The sequence below is a fragment of the Phycodurus eques genome, chromosome 11 (assembly GCF_024500275.1).
Source record: "Phycodurus eques isolate BA_2022a chromosome 11, UOR_Pequ_1.1, whole genome shotgun sequence".
Taxonomy (NCBI): Eukaryota; Metazoa; Chordata; class Actinopteri; order Syngnathiformes; family Syngnathidae; genus Phycodurus; species Phycodurus eques.
In genome coordinates this window covers 14,137,486-14,159,393 of record NC_084535.1, presented here as the reverse complement: position 1 = coordinate 14,159,393, position 21,908 = coordinate 14,137,486, and the positions used below count along the sequence as shown (strand labels likewise).

General features: G+C 40.1%; 1 protein-coding gene across 6 annotated transcripts in view; it reads left to right on the top strand.

Annotated features, from left to right (window-relative positions):
• khdrbs2 (KH domain containing, RNA binding, signal transduction associated 2) overlaps positions 1–21,908 on the top strand; it is a 65,451-nt gene that overhangs the window by 16,907 nt on the left and 26,636 nt on the right. For all 6 annotated transcript variants that reach the window (XR_009769451.1, XR_009769452.1, XR_009769449.1 and 3 more), the window contains exons 3-5: positions 2,536–2,652; positions 7,941–8,087; positions 17,111–17,238. Coding sequence is in view for 2 of the 6 variants with exons in the window: in XM_061690108.1 (XP_061546092.1) it covers positions 2,536–2,652; positions 7,941–8,087; positions 17,111–17,238 (392 nt within the window). In the remaining 4 variants the exon portion in view is untranslated. The remainder of the gene's footprint in view (positions 1–2,535; positions 2,653–7,940; positions 8,088–17,110; positions 17,239–21,908) is intronic.

Genomic DNA, 21,908 nt, shown 5'->3' with positions numbered 1-21,908 from the left:
CTGCAGAGTGGCTCCAGACATTAACTGAATAAAAACAGGCCACTCTCTTTCTACTGCCCAGCAAATATGTTCTCACCATAGCTGCCATGACCATCTGCTGTCCAGCACCCTGCCAGCTAAGACATCGTCCTGGTAAAGCGGCCCCTGTGAAGAGGGCCGTCCAAAAGGTGCCTTAATTACGCAGATCAGAGGACAAGCGAGGACAGCAGGGATGCTTTTATTTTCTTAAGGATGGTTTTATCAGTGCCTTCCCTTGGCATGGCGCTCCGTGGAGATGTTAATGTTGAGGAAACAAGCTGAGTGTGCAGTTGTCTGAGTTGAGTCGCAGCAGCCACACAGCTGGCACAGGAGTTATTAGCAGCTCGGCCGCAGCGGGAGAAGGTTGTTTTGTGAGAAGGTTAATATCATTTGGGTTAGGCTTGTGAAGTGGTGGTGGGCTGACGACCACCTGTTCAGTTCTGGAGGTAGTCTCGTGACAGTGAGAACAGACATTTGAAGGTCAAATGTAGTGGTGTTACGTAGTCTACAAACATCAAGAAAAATACTATACAGTGGATGCTCTAACGTTGAACACAATCTGTCCCATACTTTCTATTATTCTTTCATTCTTCTTTTATTGCTCTTTCCAAATTATTTGTTGAGGTTATGATAGTTGTTGCTAGGCATAATTCGTAGGGCACAAAAGAACTATTGCACTTTGCAACAGACAGACATCTTCCAAGGTTATGTGTTATGCATCCATCCATCCATTTTCAACACCGCTTATCCTGGTTAGGGTCGCGGGGCGCTGGAGCCTATCTCAGCTGACTTCGGGCAAAAGGCGGACTACACCCTGAACTGGTCACCAGTCGGTCGCAGGGCACATATAGACACGGACAACCATCCGCACTCACATTCACACCATCACTGAGTGGGAACTTAACCCACACTACCCGCACCAAAGTCAGTCGAGTGTACCACTACACCATCAGTGACTCTGGTTATGTGTTAATAAAATTAAAAATGTAATGTGTTTGTTTGAAGTTCTTATGTTTTGCACGTTAGTATGATAAACAGACATTAGGTCACCACAATGTAAGAGGTGAGGAAAAGAAGGAGTAGACGCTACAATTTGCACTGCCTCTAAAGGGAAAGGTTCGATCTTGACAGAAAGAACAGTTTACTCTGTCTAAAAGTTTCGACAGATTTCGACCTAAAGGCCATCGCCAAACATGCCACCAGTCCACAAAGTTTAATGGAAATTACTTGTGTTTTTTGCATAGGGTTAGGCAAGCTCCGTCTTCTGTTTCTTTGACAATTTGGGCCAGAGCCCTGCAGGGACCAAAAACATATGACACATAACTTGTCCACAATGCAAGATGATTATCGCGTTATACTTAATTTTTAAGCATTTGTGTTTGACTCTGCCCCCTAAAAAAGTAAAACAAATGAATGAACTCATCTACAGCTTAACACAGGTGAGAACTTCAGTCTTATGATTAAAAAAATAAAAAAATAAATAAAATAATAATTCTAATCCAGCGGCACGGTGGCCGACTGGTTAGAGCGTCTGCCTCACAGTTCTGAGGACCGGGGTTCAATTCCCAGCCCCGCCTGTGTGGAGTTTGCATGTTCTCCCCGTGCCTGCGTGGGTTTTCTCCGGGCACTCCGGTTTCCTCCCACATCCCAAAAACATGCATGGTCTCCAACTCTAAATTGCTCGTAGGTGTGAATGTGAGAGTGAATGGTTGTTTGTTTGTATGTGCCCTGCAATTGGCTGGCAACCAGTTCAGGGTGTACCCCGCCTCCTGCCCAATGTTAGCTGGGATAGGCTCCAGCATCCCCGCGACCCTAGTGAGGAGAAGCGGCTCAGAAAATGGATGGATGGATGGAATTCTAATCTATGCAAACAACCACAATATTATTGTCCATGTGAACACATACTGTTGACTGGTGCACAGTGCGAGGAAAATGACAGTCAGAGCCCCGAGGCTTGAATCTGACCGTTTGTCACCTGGATACTATTGCTTAATTTCCACAGGGAGGAAACTCATTATTTCTGACTTGATCTCAACACTGACCTCTAGACCAGTCTCAGGGATGTTATTGGTTTCATCCCATGTTTCCCCACCTCTTTCCTCCCTTTGCACGACACAGATGATCCTCAACCAATAAGATACATGACCAGCGAGGGCATAGTTCAAGCTAAAGATAGGTGCATGATGTTATTCTGAACCATGGATAAGAGTCCCATTCACCTTTAATGTGCTACAGAGAAAGCACAATTATATTGATTTATTACAGGCTACATTGCACGATATTTTCCCACATGATGGATGGTGACAGCAATCTGAGATTATATTGATAAAATATGACTAATGGCCAGTAAACACCTTTTGCGGTTAACCTTTTTTCCCGAATGGATCACATTTCTTTTCTTTCAAGACTGAGAAACTGGTGGGTTACATTGGTCCTCTTGTGTAAATCATTGGTGGATGTTACCATTTAGATTTTTCTACTCGTGACTCTTTGCTCTTCCTCTCACTTCTGTTGTAGTTTAATTTTGTTGGAAAGCTGCTGGGGCCTCGAGGAAATTCCATGAAAAGGCTACAAGAGGAAACAGGAGTCAAGATGTCCATCCTCGGAAAGGGGTCCATGAGGGATAAAGGAAAGGTAATATAGATCGATTTGTGTTCAAATATGCTGTGCTATGTGGTTGTTTGGCAAGTAAAATAAATGTAAATATTAACAGAAACCTTAATATATTCCAAGCCAAAAACATCCAAGCACTCGCAGAGATGAATAGGTTTCAGTTGACAAACATATGTAGGGGGGGACATGTATAGTTTAAAAGAGTATTGTGTAATTGTCATGTGTGAGTGCAATATAATGAAGCGCTCTGCTCCTGTCATTTATCGTGCTGGCATGTTGTCCCCTGGAGCTAAACTTAGCCGAGCGTGGACACAGTCAGCCTGCCATCATAACGTGTCTCAGTGCCGCGCGGGGCAATTCGTCGGTCACGTGACGCAATACGGGCGTCGTCGGCCGCGCGACCGCGGGAGTATAACGAGGCCTTATAGTTTCATTGCTCTTAATACTGAAGACATCGCTTTCCCACAGCAACTAATCACACAACATGAAAACACGCTGCCTTCGGTGAAACAGGGGATCCCATTATACGACACATCAAGCACAGGTTTCTTGTCGACTTCACCGAAACATGTCCATTTATTTCAAAAATGACTTTTGATTCGACAAGCTTATGATAATCGAGGTCGGTTTAAGTTCTTGTGAGTCAGGGGTTATGGTCTTATGTCAGCACAATAATCTATTTTTTTTTTTTTTTTTTTTTTAAGAAGACAGTCTATCCAAGAAGACATTTGACTGCAACTTTCTGACTCGCTATTAGGAAGATTAAGAGTCAATTAATTGATTACTTACAGTGTTTAAATATTATTTTCATTGGGTTCATTGAGTCTGTGAATGTTCTGACTTCCTGTTTCAAAACATTGTTATACTTATTGAGCTGTATTGCGCTCATTTCTGCCTCATTTGCTTCAAAATGTGATTAATCATTCAATTTCACACAATCAACAGAATTCTTAACAATAAATTAATTGATCCCTCGCTTATCTATGTTTTTGTATCGATAATTATTTTTCTAATTGTCTTGAAGCAAAGGGGGCTTGTTAGGTTTCCATAATTGGCAACAACTAGCAGAGGGTACAATTAATTCAGTCCCAATTAATATGCCACCTGAACTTTAAAATCTGAAACAGGCATTTAAAAGCAAGAGCGTTACTTTGGGTATTGGATAATGCTGTTATTGCAACTCTGTATGTTCTCTGTCCTGCCAAAGGCAACACATCAATATGTCTGTATTCCGACAACAGTGATTTTTTTCCTCCGTTTTTGCTTTGTCGCCACATTGTGGCATCTTGATGCCAAGAAACCATGTTGAAATGAGTTGAGGAGCTTCATTTCGACAAAAGTAATGCTTTGCTGCCACTTTGTTGTGTCTGTAGACAATTATAAACCTATTTAGGGGGACAATAATTACTCCGGGGATTTTCTCTATTCACGGGAGATAGCAACTGAGCCCTGCCGGTAAAAGCGGGCCGTTCACTGTACTTTAGATACATATCTCACTGGCCTATCTATCTAACTACTTCACTCCAGTCTTCGCAGGTTGCGGACGACGTCTCCGTGACATTCCTGGAGTCTTTCGGAGTCTTGTCAGGTTGCCAGGAAGTCATGGTGAAATCAAACATGTTCGATTCCATTGGAGACTCCTCTATATGCTTACTATAGAGAATAAGCTTGACGTAGCTTACTGACATAAAACAGCTATCAAACGTCACCAAGATTTATGTGGACATCTCTACTAATGTCCACTTCAACCTCTGACCATATCAGAACGATCACCCCAATAATTTGGATTTCATGGATGTTAAGCATCTTCCTCTCCATATCTCATTATACAATAAAGAAAATAAAGAAAAAGCTTAATGTTGTTAAATGTCACAAAACTGCGATCAATCATCACCAAGATTTATGCAGATATCTCTATGTATGCCCACTTCAACCTCTGAAAATGTCAGACTACTATTGTAGCCTGATTGTTTTGTTAAACAACTTTTGGTTTTGCACATACTCTATATCGTATACACACACAAAGACAGTATATCGTAAACACAATCATTTCAGTGGGATACCCTGTAATTGTCTACGGCCATGCGATTCTTCTTCTTTCATATTCTTATCAGAATATGAGCATATCAGAATACTAAATTGTAACCTTGAGTTAAAGACCTTAAGAGATTCAGAGAACACTCCAAAACATTTTTAAGTGAAAATCAAAAATCAAATATGCAGTCTTGTCTGAACTCTATTAAAACGTTTTTTTTTTTTTACACTGTCATTTTCAAAGTTCTCTCTCAAACGTTGAAACAAAGAGCTGTGTTTTATCACATTGGCCTTGGCGGACAAGTGTATAAGTTTGTCAAGGACATTTTTTTGAATGAGTCGACTAAATGTAATGGCTTTGTCGGGACTGATAGAAATCTAATTGTTAGGACTTCAGACCATGAGGATTTTGGCCCAGACCTAGAATAATCTTAGGTTCCAATGTGCCTTAGCTAACCTCGTGAGTTAATTAACTAGTAACTTTTTAAGTAATTGAAGAGTCTTGCCTGGGGTTTCAGTTCTTGGCACTAGCAAAGGAAATGATAATGTACCTGTGCCAGCTGCCAGGGTTCTGTTCCCAAAGACTAGCAGAATTAGTGTGTGTGTCTGTGTCTATGTATAAGTGTGTGTGTGTGTGTGTGTGTGTGTGTGTGCACCACGTGCGTGCGTCCATGTGTGATATTGATTTTGTCTACACTCTGACATCCTTTGACCGAGAAGCTGACACAAAGTTTTTGTCTGAAAGGCTGGCATAAAGGCAAAGTCAGTGTACTGCGCTTGTCTCTACCATCTCATTCACTTGTGATCCACTTGGTTCCATCAGCTTGGCAATGGGGTGATAGCTCAGTTAGAAGGGCGCGTCAATATTGCACCTTGTGCTTGTGGATCGGATTAACACTGCACTCAGTCAAAGACCACATTTCATCTCTTGGACTTGAGACTTTCCACAAGAAAGAACAAATTGTGACAAATGTATTACTGGCTTACCAATTGCCAACAATGTCACTGTTGTTAGGGCAACTCTCATAGATTGTCATGCATAATTCATACGATCTGATGTTGCAGGTTCTGATCAAAATCATACTGATCTAGTTCGGCAAAAAATGGTCTTTTCATTTAGGCAGATTTTATAAAAAGGACTGAGTTGCTGGATCTTGGTCTTGTCGCTGTTTTAGTCTTGTTCTGTTGTTGACACCAGTGATTATCAAAATATTTTACAAGGACTGGAACATTTTATTAGCATTAAATACAATGCCTTAAATTGGTTGAAGTCCCACTTGTCAGATTGATTACAGTTTGTTAATATTGGTAAAAAGAACTATACGAGTTAAGTGCCGAAACAATTTACGGTAACTTCTACTGTCACACAGAGCACAATTATATTTAGCAATTAAATGTGATGAAGCTATGGTTTACGAAACATACATAATATGTTTGAATAGCCAGTAGGGAACAATCAGTACTAGCAACAGTACAACAGGACAATTGCGGGTGTGCCTCTTAAAAATGCAGCGACAAACTGCAAAAAAAACATACCATATTGAACTCATCAGTTAGGACAAGCTACCGAAGAACAGCAATGGAGAAGAACAATGGTGTCCTGTATTTAGGAGAATATTTTTTTCACCAGTGGGCTGAAAGAAATCAGAAGAAAAAAAAAACACAGTGCTGCAGATATATATAAGTGGAGACTGCCGAATAATATATTGCACTCTACAGAGCTTAGGCAAAACAACAAGTAATTTCTAGTCACGTATCCTAATTTTACAATTACAAATATGTTTTACAATGAGTGACCAGCAGTGGTTTATGTCAGTACCTGGTAGTGCCAATGGAACAGGGTCAATAGTGAGTAGAGCAGAATACAGCCATATAGGGCACAACAAAAATAATTTGTTTCGTTAGCCTGGACAGAGAGATGGAGGGAGGATACGGCAATTGATGATCCATGCCTAAGAACACCATGGATCCGCAGCTGTAGTGTCCTTGAGCAAGACACTGAAAACCTGAAGAGTTCCGCAGGTTGTATACATGTACAGTAAGTCACTCAGTGTGTTTGCTGTGTTCACAACTGTGATGGGTTAAATGCAGAAGCCAAATTTCATGAATGTAAATGTGTTGATGACCACAAAAAAAAAAGATTCTTCTAATTATTTTTTAGAGCCAAGCCAAGCCAAGTACATAGAGGCATGCAGTGCAGTTGGTGGAAAAGAGGCATTTGGAAATTATTCTGGGTTGCGATGGTAGTGACAGAATCAATCAGACATATGATTATCAATGACAAAAGTGGTGACAAAATTGACGTTAAATTAATAATCCAAAGGGTATCGCATCAAAGTAGGAAAGCCACTCAGCGTCATCCCCGATTCACTCCTTCTGAGCCTGTAGTTTAACCTTACTCAGCTTTCTCATTAACCTTGTTTCCCAGCTCTGTCACTTCTGTACCTTAATTGATTGCTTTGGTGCCACTGTTAGGATCTCATTGAATTCAACCAAAAATGCCAACTCATCTAAAGTGCATCTAATTTTGACACTTGCTGTATGTTCCTTTTAATTTGAAAGGAAGGAAATATGTTTGTAATATTTAAATTCTCAAGTTGCTGCTTCACACTGGAGTCCTGTGAAACTCGTTTTTCTTTTATTTTTGGGTTGTACTTTACTCAAAGCATCTAAATTTCTGATTAAAAAAATCGGATTAATAAAGGATAAAATCATCTTGAATAACTGATCAAATAACCTAATATTCTGAATAGATTTAATAGAAAATCAAATATGTTCGCTGTCTCAAAGAAAAACAGTCTTTTTAAACATATAATCCTCACTTTTGATACTTGATAAACAAGTAGGCCGCACAGCCAAAAAAATGCTTCTTAGGTTAATTAAAGACTGTCTTTTCTGTCTGTAGGTCTGAATGTGAGTGTGAATGTTTGTTTGTCTATAATTGCTGTCCGATTCGCTGGCGACCAGTTCCGGGTGTGCCGCACCTCTCGGCCTAAATCAACTGAAATAGGCTCCAGCTCACCCATGACCCGAGTGAGGATAGGCGGTACAGAAAATAATCAATAGATGGTAAACAAGTTACCATCTCGTTGTGATGCATCACAGGCCTATACCACTGTGAGCCACAATAAAAGAAACATAAGGCTACATTATGTTCTTTCTGAAAGTCTCAGTAAAACTGACATTTAATGTTATGTATTTTTATTATTATTATTATTATTGTACTTTTTTTTCATTTTTTATTTGTTAAGGCTATTTTTTTTTTTTCCTTACAGGAAGAAGAATTAAGGAACAGTGGAGAGGCCAAATATGCACATCTGAGTCACGATCTTCATGTTTTAATTGAAGTCTTTGCTCCACCGGGTGAGGCCTATTCCCGTATGAGTCACGCTTTGGAGGAGATTAAAAAATTCCTTGTTCCAGTAAGTGAACCGTTTGACATCATTGTTTCAAAGCATAACTTAATCCCTTGTAGAACTTCTGCTGCAATGTCACTGCATTTGACTTTATGGTTTCAGTCAGTCTTACTGACATAAAGAAAGAAAAATGTACATTATTCAGAGTTGTTGGGGACGAAGGGATTAGTATTGGTTGAAGTAGTTTTCACCCCAAACACTACATGGCTACATTATGATCTGACTGACAAATAAAAACATTCTACTCAGCAATTTAAGTGCAGTATGGAACAACTTGGAATAACTTGGCCGTTACTCATGTGGACGGTCTGTAAATATTAATGAGACTTTGCAGATGTAACAAGCTGCACAAGTTTGTTTTATGGAGTTCATGCTGTTTCCCTGTACTGCCCAGCCTTCTTACAAGCAGCTTTGCCAGGAAAATAATGATACTGCATATATACTAAGCACTTACATATAAAATACTGTCTATTAAATGCAGAAATATATAAAATAACTATTATGCAGAATGGGCCAAATTGTATAGAAACATAATTTGTCAAAGAAGTGTGCAGTATACTGTTCCATTTGGATCACAATGAAATATAAGCCTGCTGTGTTGTTGTTGCGACTTTCGGCTTATCCCTTCAGGGGTCGCCACAGCAAGACACTCACATGACTTGTTTGGCACACTACGGCGGATTTACACGGGTGCCCTTCCTGAACCCGCACCGTCTGTATGAAAGGCAGCAGGATGCACCACCACAACAGCAATGCAAATATAAGCCTACTCTGTAATACAACAATAAAAATAATAGGTTTATATGCATAAAGAGGGCTGTGTAAGACGTTTAAATATATTATTTATGAATATATGTAGCATTCTGTTATTTGCACAGTGTATTGAGTATTATTATATTTATCAAGCAAAGATGTAGATAATAGTTCTCAAACAGAAAGACAACATTTATTGCCACAAAAGAATCATCATAACTGGTAATAATAGGTTTAAGTTATTACTATGTTATGCTTCAAAGCCACATAAATTGTCACCTGAATGTAAATGTACCTGTATGTCTGTAAACTAAACTCAGTGGCAGTATAAAGATAATTCCATACATTTGTAGAGTTGTGGCCCCATTCCGTCATGGAACTCTGCAGTAAAGAAAATGTTCATCATGGGTAATTACACGGTTTTTACCACCGTGTTAAATTGGTTTCCTTTGTCCAATTTGTCTTATAATAGATTGGTCCTCTGCCTTTAGATTAGAGAAAAGGGAAGGCCCCACTTTCAAGTTGTTAGGTTTCATTCTTTTTCTAGCTGGATGGTGGAAAAATGACTGAATTGTCTGACATACAGTACCTCAATTATAACTGAGGATAAAACAAACAGGAAAAGTGGAACACCGTAATAGGACGTATACGCAACTGAGAATCTAAAATTGTTTTTCAGAACAACAGCATTTTCGGAGCCGGAAAACATTTGAAAACGAATCTCAAACTGGACAACATAATGTAGCTATAGTTTTCTTAGTCAAATTTGACTGTGGGAAAATGGAAACGATATGAACCTGCATTTTCAGGAACCACAACAACTATGGTGGCTCGGAGGATTGTTGTTGTGTTTTTTAGCACAATTACCGCACAGCTAATCCAGTACACTCAATGGAGTCACATTACATACACAGGCCAAATTCTAAGCAAATTTATAAGCCAACAAAGTGTTTTCAAAAGACGACTCTGTATAAGAACTTGGCATTTCTTTGCAAAGGGACATCATCAACCATTGGTTTGACATACACATTACAGCAGTTATGATTTTCAAAAACCTCTGTCTGCAAAAAGAAAAAAAATATTTATTTTTTTACTAGGTCATCGTCATCTACGGTATATACCAATGGTGGGCAAACTACGGCCCGCGGGCCACATGCGGCCGGCCCGTTGATCATTTCAATCCGGCCCGCCAAAGATTGGTACAGAATCGCCCAAATCATACCAAAATCATGACTACATTCATTTGACCTTGTCCTGTAATGCCGAGTGGTTCCACCAGGTTATCCTATAATGCCCAGTGGTTCCACACATAGCGCAGTTGGCACAGTGATACATTGACTTGACTTTGGCTGTTCTGTTTTCACTCTGATACTGCTCTGAACCCTTCTTCAACCATGAGTGGGTCAAAGAAAAGAAAAGAAAAGTCTACAGTGAGTGCTAAGTGTTTAATTGAGTATGAACTACTTAATACTTTTTCACAGAAGTCCGGTCAAAAGCTGTATGTCTAATTTGTTAAGAAACCATTGTGGTTTTAGAGGAATATAACATCAGCCGTCACTTTTCTACCAAGCATGCTGATTATGCTAACAGCCAATCAACGCAGGAACTGATGGCTATGGCTCAGTGGTTAAAATCAAGCTTGCAAGCTCAGCGAAATACTTTTATCTGACAAACTGCCATCCAAGATTCCGTCACACAAGACCCTGAAACAGCGCCACGGGAGCTGCAGATGGAACTGATTGAGCTCCAATGTGATACTGTCTTAAAAGAGAAGTTCAACTCTCAAACTGGGTGAGTTTTATGCTTCATTAAGCACAGACAAATTTCCAAAAATCTAGACGATGGCACAGAGGATGCTTGTGGTGTTTGGCTCTACAGTGTGATGAACACCAACAAAACATCCTACAGATCCCAGCTGAGTGATGAACACCTCAGATGTGTTCTGAGAATTTCCACAACAAAACTAACACCAGACTTTGATGCACTGGCAAAAAGAAAGGTGATTAAAAAACAACAACACTGTTTCCATTAAGAGTAAATCTAAGTATTAACACTTCAATGCTTTTTATGTGTGTGTGTATTTTTGATAAGCATCTGGTCCTGGCTTGGCCCACCTGTCAAATGTTAAAAGTCAATGTGGCCCCTGAGGCTAAATGTCTGCCCACCTCGGTATATACCATAAGTAATAATGTCCACTTCAGGCTCCAGTTGCAGGATAGTATCACTGTGCTCAAAGCTAATATAGGAACAATATACAAATGGTTGTGTTGATATCAGTAGGATGACCAGGATGACTATAGTTCGCTAACCCGAAGACGCAGCTAAGCGAGCAATAGGACAAGTCAACCACTAAGCATAAGAACCTAGATCCAAATCGACAACCTGATGGTGTGAAGTGAGCTTATCCTATTGAACAATTTAGCACCCGACAACACAATACTGCTGCAGTTGTGTACGTGTAGATAAACTGTCACAATGTGTCATGCAGGATAACACGTATTATGGGGATTTTTTTCCAAAGCTCCTTTGACTGATAAGCTTTATGAACAATGCCTGCTGTGCTCTATGAAGATTTAATGTTCACCAAGCAGTATGTTGAAGAGTCTTAACCAGTGTCGATGGGATAATAAGATCGAGAAAAGTAATTGCCGTGCATAAAGCAGTGATGGCTTGAGGATGGAGCTGACAGTGTAGTCACTCTTCTGCATGTGTGCACAGCACAACAGAAGCCACACTTTTTTTAAAAATGAAGGTCTGTAGTGGTAGGCCTCTCATTAATTACCACTGCCAAGGAGGTACATGTTTTGTTTGTACAGTAGATGTTCTAGTCATCTGTTTTACAGGCGTGCAGTAGAGCTGTGCAATATGGACAACATTGTATGTCCCAATATAGGTAACATCCCAATAACGATATACTGCAGGTACTGTAGGTAGGAAGGTAGATGGATATAATGTGTTAGTGTTTAGATTATTTTTAGATTCATACATTACCTTAGAGCGCAATTTCATCGAGAAATACGTTATGACAGAATGCAAGGCGTGAAGTTCAGTCATTTGTATGTGGTAATAATTTGCTAGAAGAGTGCAGATTGCTGTGTTTGGACGAGAAAGGAAAGAACACACCGAGGATCATGTAGGTTAAACAGTCAACAAAAAGCCGTGTATTGTCTTAACTGAACGTGACTGGCATTGCCTGGCATGTTAACCCCTTCAACATCTGACTTTAGCTCTGTGATGGGCGAAGTGCATCACGCATGGTCAAAATTAATCTCAGTGAGCAAACAGTCTGACCCCAAGAGCCTCTGTGCGGTTTATCTGTGTGTACTCACGCTAACGCCTCTGTCAACAGTCAACATTTACAAGGTCTGGCACATTTATAGCGCTTAGAATAAACTGCCAGCTTTCCAATTAAAAGACCTGCCAGTCTGAGTTCAAACCAACAAAACGCTGTCGGCCATATTAATACTTGAACAAGTGTGCAGTGTGTCAAAAATTGTGGAGCTCTGGCGTGAGGATTTTTTTTTTTCATGCATGCTGTTCATGTCGAGAATTCAAATGCAAAACTCGCACACATCCTTTATTGTGGGACAGAAACATTCTGTACGAGTGTCTTCTCCTTGGCATACAGTTTGTACTGTTGTAGATCATTTGCTATCATTGGGCCCCATTCACTAAACATGCATACGCACAGATTTGTGCTTATATCGTGCATACACGCACAAATCTGTGATTCCATCAGTATGTTTGTGCTTGTTTTTGTTCGTATGCTGCAAACAAATTAAGAACCTCCTCACACCATACGTATGCACAAACGATTTAGCATGTGATTTTTCGGGAGAAAGTTTGTTATCTTCAGCATAATCCACTAAACACAAGAAATAAATTATTCTATAGGATGACCAACACAACATTAATTGTATAGCCAACAAATAAACAACTCTTTCTTGTAGCCCAGGCCTAACTATTACGATGAATTGATATGAAGAACAAATCTTTATTATACTATTGAATTGTAAAAAGAAAAGCCTTCCATCACAGTAGAATGTTCACTTATTGATTTAACTTCATGCCTTGTAAAAATTTAATACTGTATAAAGACGTTCTTGTCAGTAGCAATAGCACACGTACAGCGATAACGTGGGGAGTGACACAAGTGATCCTTTTCATCACCAAGATGTCCGTATAAAATCAGTTCAAATGGTAAACTATATTAAATGTTATTTGATGTTCTTATCAATTAAAGTGAAAGTGTTGAGATGAGTCACTTGTTTTTTAATAATCCTCAAGAAGGATTTTAAGGACTTTATATAGAATTTTCTCAAATTTAAACTTTTTAGATGAAAATAATAATATATATTGTATACTGTATATCCATCCATCCATCCATCCATTTTCTGAATGGATGGATGGGAGGAAACCGGAGTGCCCGGAGAAAACCCACGCAGGCACGGGGGAGAACATGCAAACTCCACACAGTCAGGGCCAGGGATTGAACCCGGGTCCTCAGAACTGTGAGGCTGACGCTCTAACCAGTCGGCCACCGTGCCGCCTATACTGTATATATTAATAATTAATATTCTAAATCTTTGGTGGTAAATATCAGTAGGCTAACTTTGTAGATAATTTTAACAGATTTCAAAAGCAGGACGAAGCTGGTCTAAATTACATAAGGGTGGGGCGTGACGATGGTTGCCTTGGGTTCCCAAATGACTAGCTTGCTACGCCCTTGTTCAGGTTAGCGCGGCTACCGCCGCTTAGCATGGCGACCACAGTGGGATTAGTGGCTAGTGCATTAATGGAGAAGGCAGCTAGCTAGCTGCGAGAACTAATGTGAATTGAAGAACACATTGACCATCGACACTTCAAACGTATGTTGTGGTAATAAATATGGATGCTTCAATCCGGCACCAAGCGACATCGGATCTTGTCTTCCCTGATGCGCTGCTCTTCACAGTGGCTGGACGGCATATTGAAGCATTTTACGAAGCGGGTGGGGGGGGGAATTAAACCTTTAACATGATTCACACACAGCAGAATGAGCGTACTCACTTTCACTTTTATCACGAAGGGCTTTGGAGTTTTGAAGCAGCCAATTTTGATTCACTAGCATGGCGAATGTGGACAATATTCGCTTCGCCAAATCCTGTTTCAATTAGCCATTGGAAAGGTGGAGAACGGGCAGCACGAACCCTGACTAACATTCGCACGGTGGTGCGAAGAAAATTGGCCTTTACTGATATCTGTCTGATATCTGAACCTGATAGTGGCTTTGGGTCAAGAGGAGCCAGATGAGGTGACTCAGGCATCTTGTTGGAATTACTTCGCCTCCCAGGTGAAGTATTCCGGACACTTCTCACCTGGAGGGAACCCCGGGGATGAAACAGGACACGCTGGAGAGACTATGTCTCCCGGTTGGCCAAGGGATGCTTTAGGACAAAGTGGCTGGGGAGAGGGAAGTCAGGGCTTCCCTGCTTAGGATGCTGCCCCCAAGACCCTGACCATGGATAAGTGGAAGAAGATAGATGGATGGATGGATGGATGGATGGATGGATGTTCCTACAAACTGGTTCGGAAACAACAATGAAAATAACTCCTAATTTCAACCTGTGTACACGATATGATTGAAAATGCTCAAGAAGGGTTGTCTGGCATCAAATACAAAATAATTGTTGACAACTTAGGGTTGTCATGGTACTTGCGGAATGTGATCCTCGTGCTGAGATCCACGACTAACGCTGTAGTATGCATGCAATGCAAGCTCTTTTAAAATCACAACATTTTTTAGTACAATATTAAGCCATAGAAAATATTGATTCTGTAAGGATGCTCAAGTTTTTTCATTCACGTTGAGCACTATACAAGTAGTATACTGGTTCATATCTTTTTATATTGACATTTGCAGTTTATATATATTGATATATAAACTGCAAATGGATGCATATGTGGATGAATAATTGTCTCATTATACCTTGTTTTATATATATGGTATTTTGTATTTCACTCCACAGGACCTAGGTGTGCTTTGTATGAAGCGTGATAAAGCAATATCATCATGATATGATTGATTGATGATGTTTCTTTATCAGTTATTTAAAACTTTACCTTCATTTTATTGCAATGTTCCGTTGAATCTGAAAATGAGCAGTGCACATTCAGAAAATAATTTTCCAAACGATTAAAAGGCAAAAATGGTTTATTATTATTTTTGCCAGTGGATAATTACGCTGCAAAGGTTGCCACTTTACAAACATTTGAAAAATAAATCAGAATATGCGTGTTTGCAAAGAATAATTTAAATCATATATCTTTTTTTTTTTCTTGTTGGTAATCTGTTCCATCTTGGTTGAAACAAATTATTGTATGGCAAATTTATCCTTTGTGCTATCCTGATGACTAAATGCAGCACTGGTGGGCTTATAGATGTCATCATAAGAACTGCACAAAAGCGGGATATAAAGAGAAAAGGCAGCACATTTTTCATCTGTGAGTTGCCACATCATATTGATGTTATCCCATGAAACATGCAGTGTTTCAGTCTATGAATGAAAGTAAATGTGTTCACTGACTGCACTAAATAGCTGTACAGAATATAAAACACCTTAAAAGCAAAAATGTAAGTTGTGTTAATTTTGGTTTTAACTTTCTTTAATGCCACAATGGTAAATATAAATCCACGGAGACTTACGTGTAATATTGAATGCAACTACAAAAGTTAAAGGAATAGATATCTATTAGTTTTATTCTTTTATAGCATTCATAACACTCAACAACCATTTATACTCCATATTATGTTTTTATTCATTAAAGTAGCACTTAGCAGGCACAAAAAAATGACATGTAAATTCGACACACCACAGAGAAGAGTAATGTTAACAAGCTTACCAAATTTGAATGAATAAAACAAAATCGCTAAGAATATAAAATCTGGTTTCAAAACAGAGAGCTCACACCTCTCAGCTCTCAGACGCTGTGGGCATGTCGAATGGATGCGCCAAAAGGAATCAAACATACTGAGGGGGTGATAGCTTATACGATGTAAAATCACATTAGGAGGCTCAACTTCAAAATTGAATGGTTATTGTGGACTATAAGAATAAGAATAAGCACACAAGTCAATTTACCCTAATTGTTGGTGACATAATGTCAAAGCCGAACACGCCACCTGACGACAGCGGGACGGTAGGAGGAAGCCCAGATAGTTAGACAGCTGGCACCGCTCGATTCACTATCAAGTTAACCCCGAAGCCATGTCGTATCTGGTGAAAAACTATCCATCTTAAAATGTGCAGCTGCAGATTCAGCTGGTGGCGTTGATGTTCAGCTCGCCATCTGCGTGTATTTAAAAAGTCAATCCATCGTGTTTTTCTTTCCTCATTTTTTGGGAACTTAAAAAAATGGCACCGAGCTGTTCTGTAAATTGAGACATCCAGCGAAGATGCATTTTTTGGATGTTGCCATCCTTAGCTTGCTAACTGCACCCTGGAGTGGTAAATGGGGCTTGTTATGGAAGCCAAGCACAGCTAACTCAGAACTGAGCAGCATAGCCAAACCTGTCCTTATATAGTGGGGGAGGAAACTCGAGCTCGAAAATATACGCCCCCAGCCCCTGTGATGTGTTTTAGCCCCGCCCACAAAAGTAGGAAAATTCAACGGTGAAAAATATGCTTAAGCTATATCACAATTCAGCACTATATTGTTATACGTCTTTGCATATGTTTTCAGTACTTCGGACATATTTAATGTATTTAGGAACAAAACACGGATATCTGCTTAGAGCCTCTTTAACAGTTACCTTTGAAGCAACGGTCTGTTGAATAAAACATGTCTGTCAGAAAATAACAGGAAACATTGCCACCACTGCTTTGTTGTCAATAACACAATTATCCATCATGTTGACTGGGCTTGGCATTTCTTATGAAAGAAACGCGTTGGTTTTGTCAGAAATGATAAGATAATGCATGCTGCTTATCTGCGTAATTATCAATATCATGTTTGGTAGTGGGTTGACTAAAGTGGCTCTTAGCCATCTTTTACAAAAAAAAAAAAATATATATATATATATATATATATATGTGGATGGCTTGGGAAGAACGATTTAAAAAAAAAAAGGAAAAGTAATTACTACTACTCTTACTTTTTTTTCCATCCAAAAACATCCGTCAAGATGATTTTAATATGATGACAGCTTCTTCTGTTTGGAGTGTCTGTGACAGTCCAAGCACAAATGCGTGTTTAGTTTTAATCAGTGAGGCGTGCTGTTTTTCTTTCTTCTGTAGGACTACAATGATGAGATCAGACAGGAGCAACTACGAGAGCTTTCACTGTTGAATGGTTCCGATGAGTCCAGCAGAGGCAGGAATGGACAAGGAAGGAGCAGTCTGGCAACATCCACTGTATCCACCAGGTAACTCATGAATTACACATGCGTAAACAGGCTTATTAAGTTGAGATTATACAGTAGGCAGGGTGAAACCTTTTGTTTTATGATTTGGGTTAATATCACTATAAAGTGCCTTTGGTGATTTCATTACAATTACTCAGTCATTGTGAAAATGTAGCAGTATAATGAAACTCTGAGGTCTTATTACAAGTGGCCAAACATTTGCACACATACCAGTACGATGAAGTCTCTCAAAATGTGTTTCCTTCATTTTATACCATTTTTTTTCATATGACATACATGATTTTGGCATGTCCCATCATATAGGACATTTTGCATGTGTCACTCATGCTGTCCACCCTGTCATCAGGGAGTAAGTGCCCCAAATTAAAACTGATGTTTGCAGTGCCATCATCGACCAGCATTTTGTCATTCTTCAATGGAGGCTGAAACAATGGATAGTTGCATAATTCATATTTACAATTGTTTCATATTTTTCATCATATTGTGTGTTTAGTTGGATGTTGTCAACCTTAACACGTCCACTCTGTTATAGTGAAATATCAATTGTCAGAAATTTGAATAAATTTGTGAAACAATACACAGTCGGCTTGCTAACTGAATCATGTTGCCAAGGGAAGGTCCATTCTGTGCTGATTAAATGCTAACATTAGCCAAAAATGTCCAACCTGTCATTGTCCACCCTTTCGGCAAGCTCACAAATTTTGCTATTTCCATGTATATTGTGTGCGTTCCGTTAATTTATATATATGATTTTAATGTGATAGCTTGATCAGTATGCATCTCTAACAGCATAACACCTACTTAATACAATGAAAATCACAACTTTTTTGGGTGAAATGTGAAAGTCTCAAAGGCACCTGATGGTGATATTGACTAATTTTAAGTAGCCATGGAAAAGAAGAAGGGATAAAAATGTTTTGTGTCTGTTGATTGATACAAAAATATAAAAATCTTGTCACACAACTGGAAATTTTCTTCAGAAATGTTAGACAACATATCAGTCAATACCTTTAGGACAGAACACTTCATTACGTACCGCTGCAGAATCTAATGTGATCCAGTACAAGAACTGAACAATGGTGCCTTGAGATACGAGTTTAGTTCAGTCCGGGACTACACTCGTATCATAAAACACTTGTACAGAATCTCAAATCATCTTTCCCCATTGAATGGAAAATCGATAAATACATTTGTATTTAGTAATGTTATGAGTCATAAAGGTTCAGGATTTTCGGAATACTATACAAGGAGTGGCTTGCTTTTGCAGTAGCCACTTGCACTCATGCACAATGCAAGGATTAACCTAGCTATCATCGGTTTGTGGCCGGGCATCTTTGTCTCCTCTGCCACAATGTAAGTCCTCTTTGGCATCCTCTTTCAAAAGAGCCATGTCTCGTCACAGTTGAAGCATTGGTGGAGGATGTACCGTATCCTTCATCTTCCGTTCCGCTTATCCTCACTAGGGTCGCGGGCGTGCTGGAGCCTATCCCAGCTATCTTTGGGCGAGAGGCGGGGTACACCCTGAACTGGTCGCCAGCCAATCGCAGTTAGGCTGCTATCATTTCCGCAAATTTTTGGGGGGTAATCCACCCCTGCTTTCATATCTGCACTCACTGCCTTGCTATGTGGGACAATGGATATACAGTTCTCTTTTTAAATTTCTCAAACCAGCCCTGACTGTCTTTAAACTCGTCCGGTACCTGGTCCTTCGAAAGTCAGGGTGAATGCCTCGTCTCTTCACACAGATTACTTTCCCCGCCTCTGTGTGTCCCACAAACTGCTTCTCCGGAGTCAGCCATACCAACAGTAGCTTATCTATCTTTTCATGGAACCCTGTCCACAGCTTGGAAATTGTTTTTAACACCCTTGGCTGCCACTGTAGTTTTTATTCACTCCTTGTGCGTCAGTATACAGTAGTACATATTGTAGAAGTGCTACACTTGTGCTGCTTCACCAAGTCAACTACAGGTAAAAGTACATCTCACTCATATTAATGTATGATTTGCCTGCTTTACTTCAATGGCCATCATCCAATTCATATTCTCATCACTTACGTTTTTAGGATCCATAGTGGGAAAAAGAAATTAGGCCCCCCCAAAAAAATGTGCGAGCTTATTACACTAATGTACCTAATGTATTGTCCTTTCACTGCTAAGAATCAACGTGAATTGATACTTTCAGCAGCCGGATGTTTTGACGTTTGCCGCCAACATCTAGCCAAGAAGGTCTGAAGTGCACTTGTAACCTTTTTTTTTCTTTTCACTTTTTTTTAAAACTCAAGACAAAAATTCAGCCAGGCAACAGCTCATTTCTCGAAAAACTCATTAATCAAGTCACTCGTATCTCAAGGCCCCACTGTATTTTCTATCTACAATTGGTGAGATCCAAATCCAGAGCTGTATCTAGGGTCTTTCTAATACTAACTTACAGTATTTAGCTATATGAGATGACTATAATTCTAGACACCTTTCAGTTTGATAAATTAAAAAAATTAAAAAAAAACGTGGTGTGATATGAATTCTGAAAAACTCAAAAGACAAAGATAAACATGAAATGGGCAAGATTCTCAAATGTCTTTACAGAAATGTAAAGGCTACTTCATCAAAGGGTTATCTACGGTAAGCATCATTTAAGTCCTCCTAAAATTGCAGCAATAAACCTCCTGAAGGTTAACACAGTTAATTCTGTATATGAGTTGTGTGCAACGGAGTGCTCATTGCCAACAAAACACCCATCAATGATCTCATTAGCAAACATATTTTAGGAGAACAATAAACAACAACTAACCCTAATAGGTGCATAAAATGTAAATCAAACAAAGTGTAGCGGACATGCCACGCAAAAGATGCCACCCGGCACTCCAGCCTCGCACTACCGCCGCTCCCCGCCGAGGTAGACAATAGAGGCTGGTGAGACGCAACGTCACACACAGACGCTAAACGAATCAGCCACCATAAACTATCAAAAACAAGACACAGACATTTGCTTTGCCCTGCCGACGATAAGTGAATCACGGCTGCCTGGCGCTTCAAAGCGGAGACCCAAGGATGCCGAGTTCGTCCCTGGACGCTAAGTTAATTAACTTCCCGCCAGTCGAAGGATGGCACCAACAAACGCGCCTCCACTCTGTTGAGTACCGCCACTTGGGAGTTGGAACGGGCAACAGCGACACCCACGGGCGACAGAACGACACTGCAGACATGGGTTCATAAGACAGTCTGTGACTGGGAATTAATATTTTAAGAACTTTACATGAACGCCACTCTTGACTGTATTGCTGCAGACTTGAATGTCTAACGTCAAATAGGTTGTTAACTGAACCAGATGAAATGTTTCACCCCACACCACAAATGTCACATGGAAAATAGTAATGTTATCCACACCACACAACATTTGAAACATTCATTACAGGTATGAAAGAGGATGAGCGTGGAACAATGCAGGGTGAGGAAATGGTCTCGTTATCTTAAATCCAATAATTAATATTTTATTCCACTGGTTTTAAACCACAAAATAATCCTAAAATGTGAAAAATAACGGCAAAAGGGAGTCCAGCCCCTCGGTGTTCGCGAAGGTAGTAGAAAGGGAGGAGGGGTGGAGGGGAACCCACCCTTTTTGGGAGTTTTTGGTGGAGAAGTTTTCCTTTGGCCTCCCCGACCAACTCGCCGACAACCGGGCCAGGCAGGACGCCCACCTCACCCGAGGTGGCAAGGACAGCATCAGATAATCCCTGGCTGCAGAGCCTCCTGCAAGCGCTTCGAGCTACCCTGCTTGGGGGCCCGAGCTCAGTCCGAGGGAACGGAGGCGGACGCGACGCGTCCGCTCCGAACGTCTTGCAAACAGAGACACCCGAGAGATGTCCTGCCTGGGAACTTGTTGGCCTCCTGCTTTTCATCCTCTTTTTCCTTCCTCCCTTCCGTCGAATCCACCTGTTTCCAGTGCGGACCGGGCCGACCAAACACTCGGGAGCCTGACTCGCCTGCCTCAAACGTGTTCCAGACACATAAGTCCAACATTGCGGTCTACTAAAAGTACAGATTAGTGCATATTTGGGTTTAAATTAACGAGAACAGGAGTCCTCAGCTATATGCATTCACGAGACGCCCATTCTGCTAATCTCACGTCACAAATTCCTTCCTTTGCCAATGTTCGTCTGTACCTTGTTTGTTTTGTGTTTGTCTGTGTTTTATCCTGTAGAAACCCCTTTTTATTATTAAATTGTCTGTAAAATTCACCACTTGAATCATTGTTTTGTGTGACGGGGTTCGGGACAAAACCTCTGGAAAGTCTAGAACTCAAAGTTTCTAAAGTGTAGCTACCTTCCGATAAGAGACAGATTAAAAAGGTTTTTCGTCAGTGAAACTTGTAAAAATATGACGTGGCGGCCCTCATATATATCAAATATCTTGATTTATAACGCTGTAATTTAAAATTACAATAACCTGGAAGTGATGCAGGCGCCGCTTCCAACTCATCGTTTCCTTCTAAATTTAGCACAATTCTTATTTCATACATAATCACTACAAAAGCATTTAATTATCTCAGCCATGCATGTGGTTACTTGTATGGAACTCTTGCCTTTTTGGTGCCCTTTATAGTTTATTTATTCATTAGAGCAAATTATCCACAGTATAACAGATTGTGGTCTGACTGGAGTAAACCGGTACAGT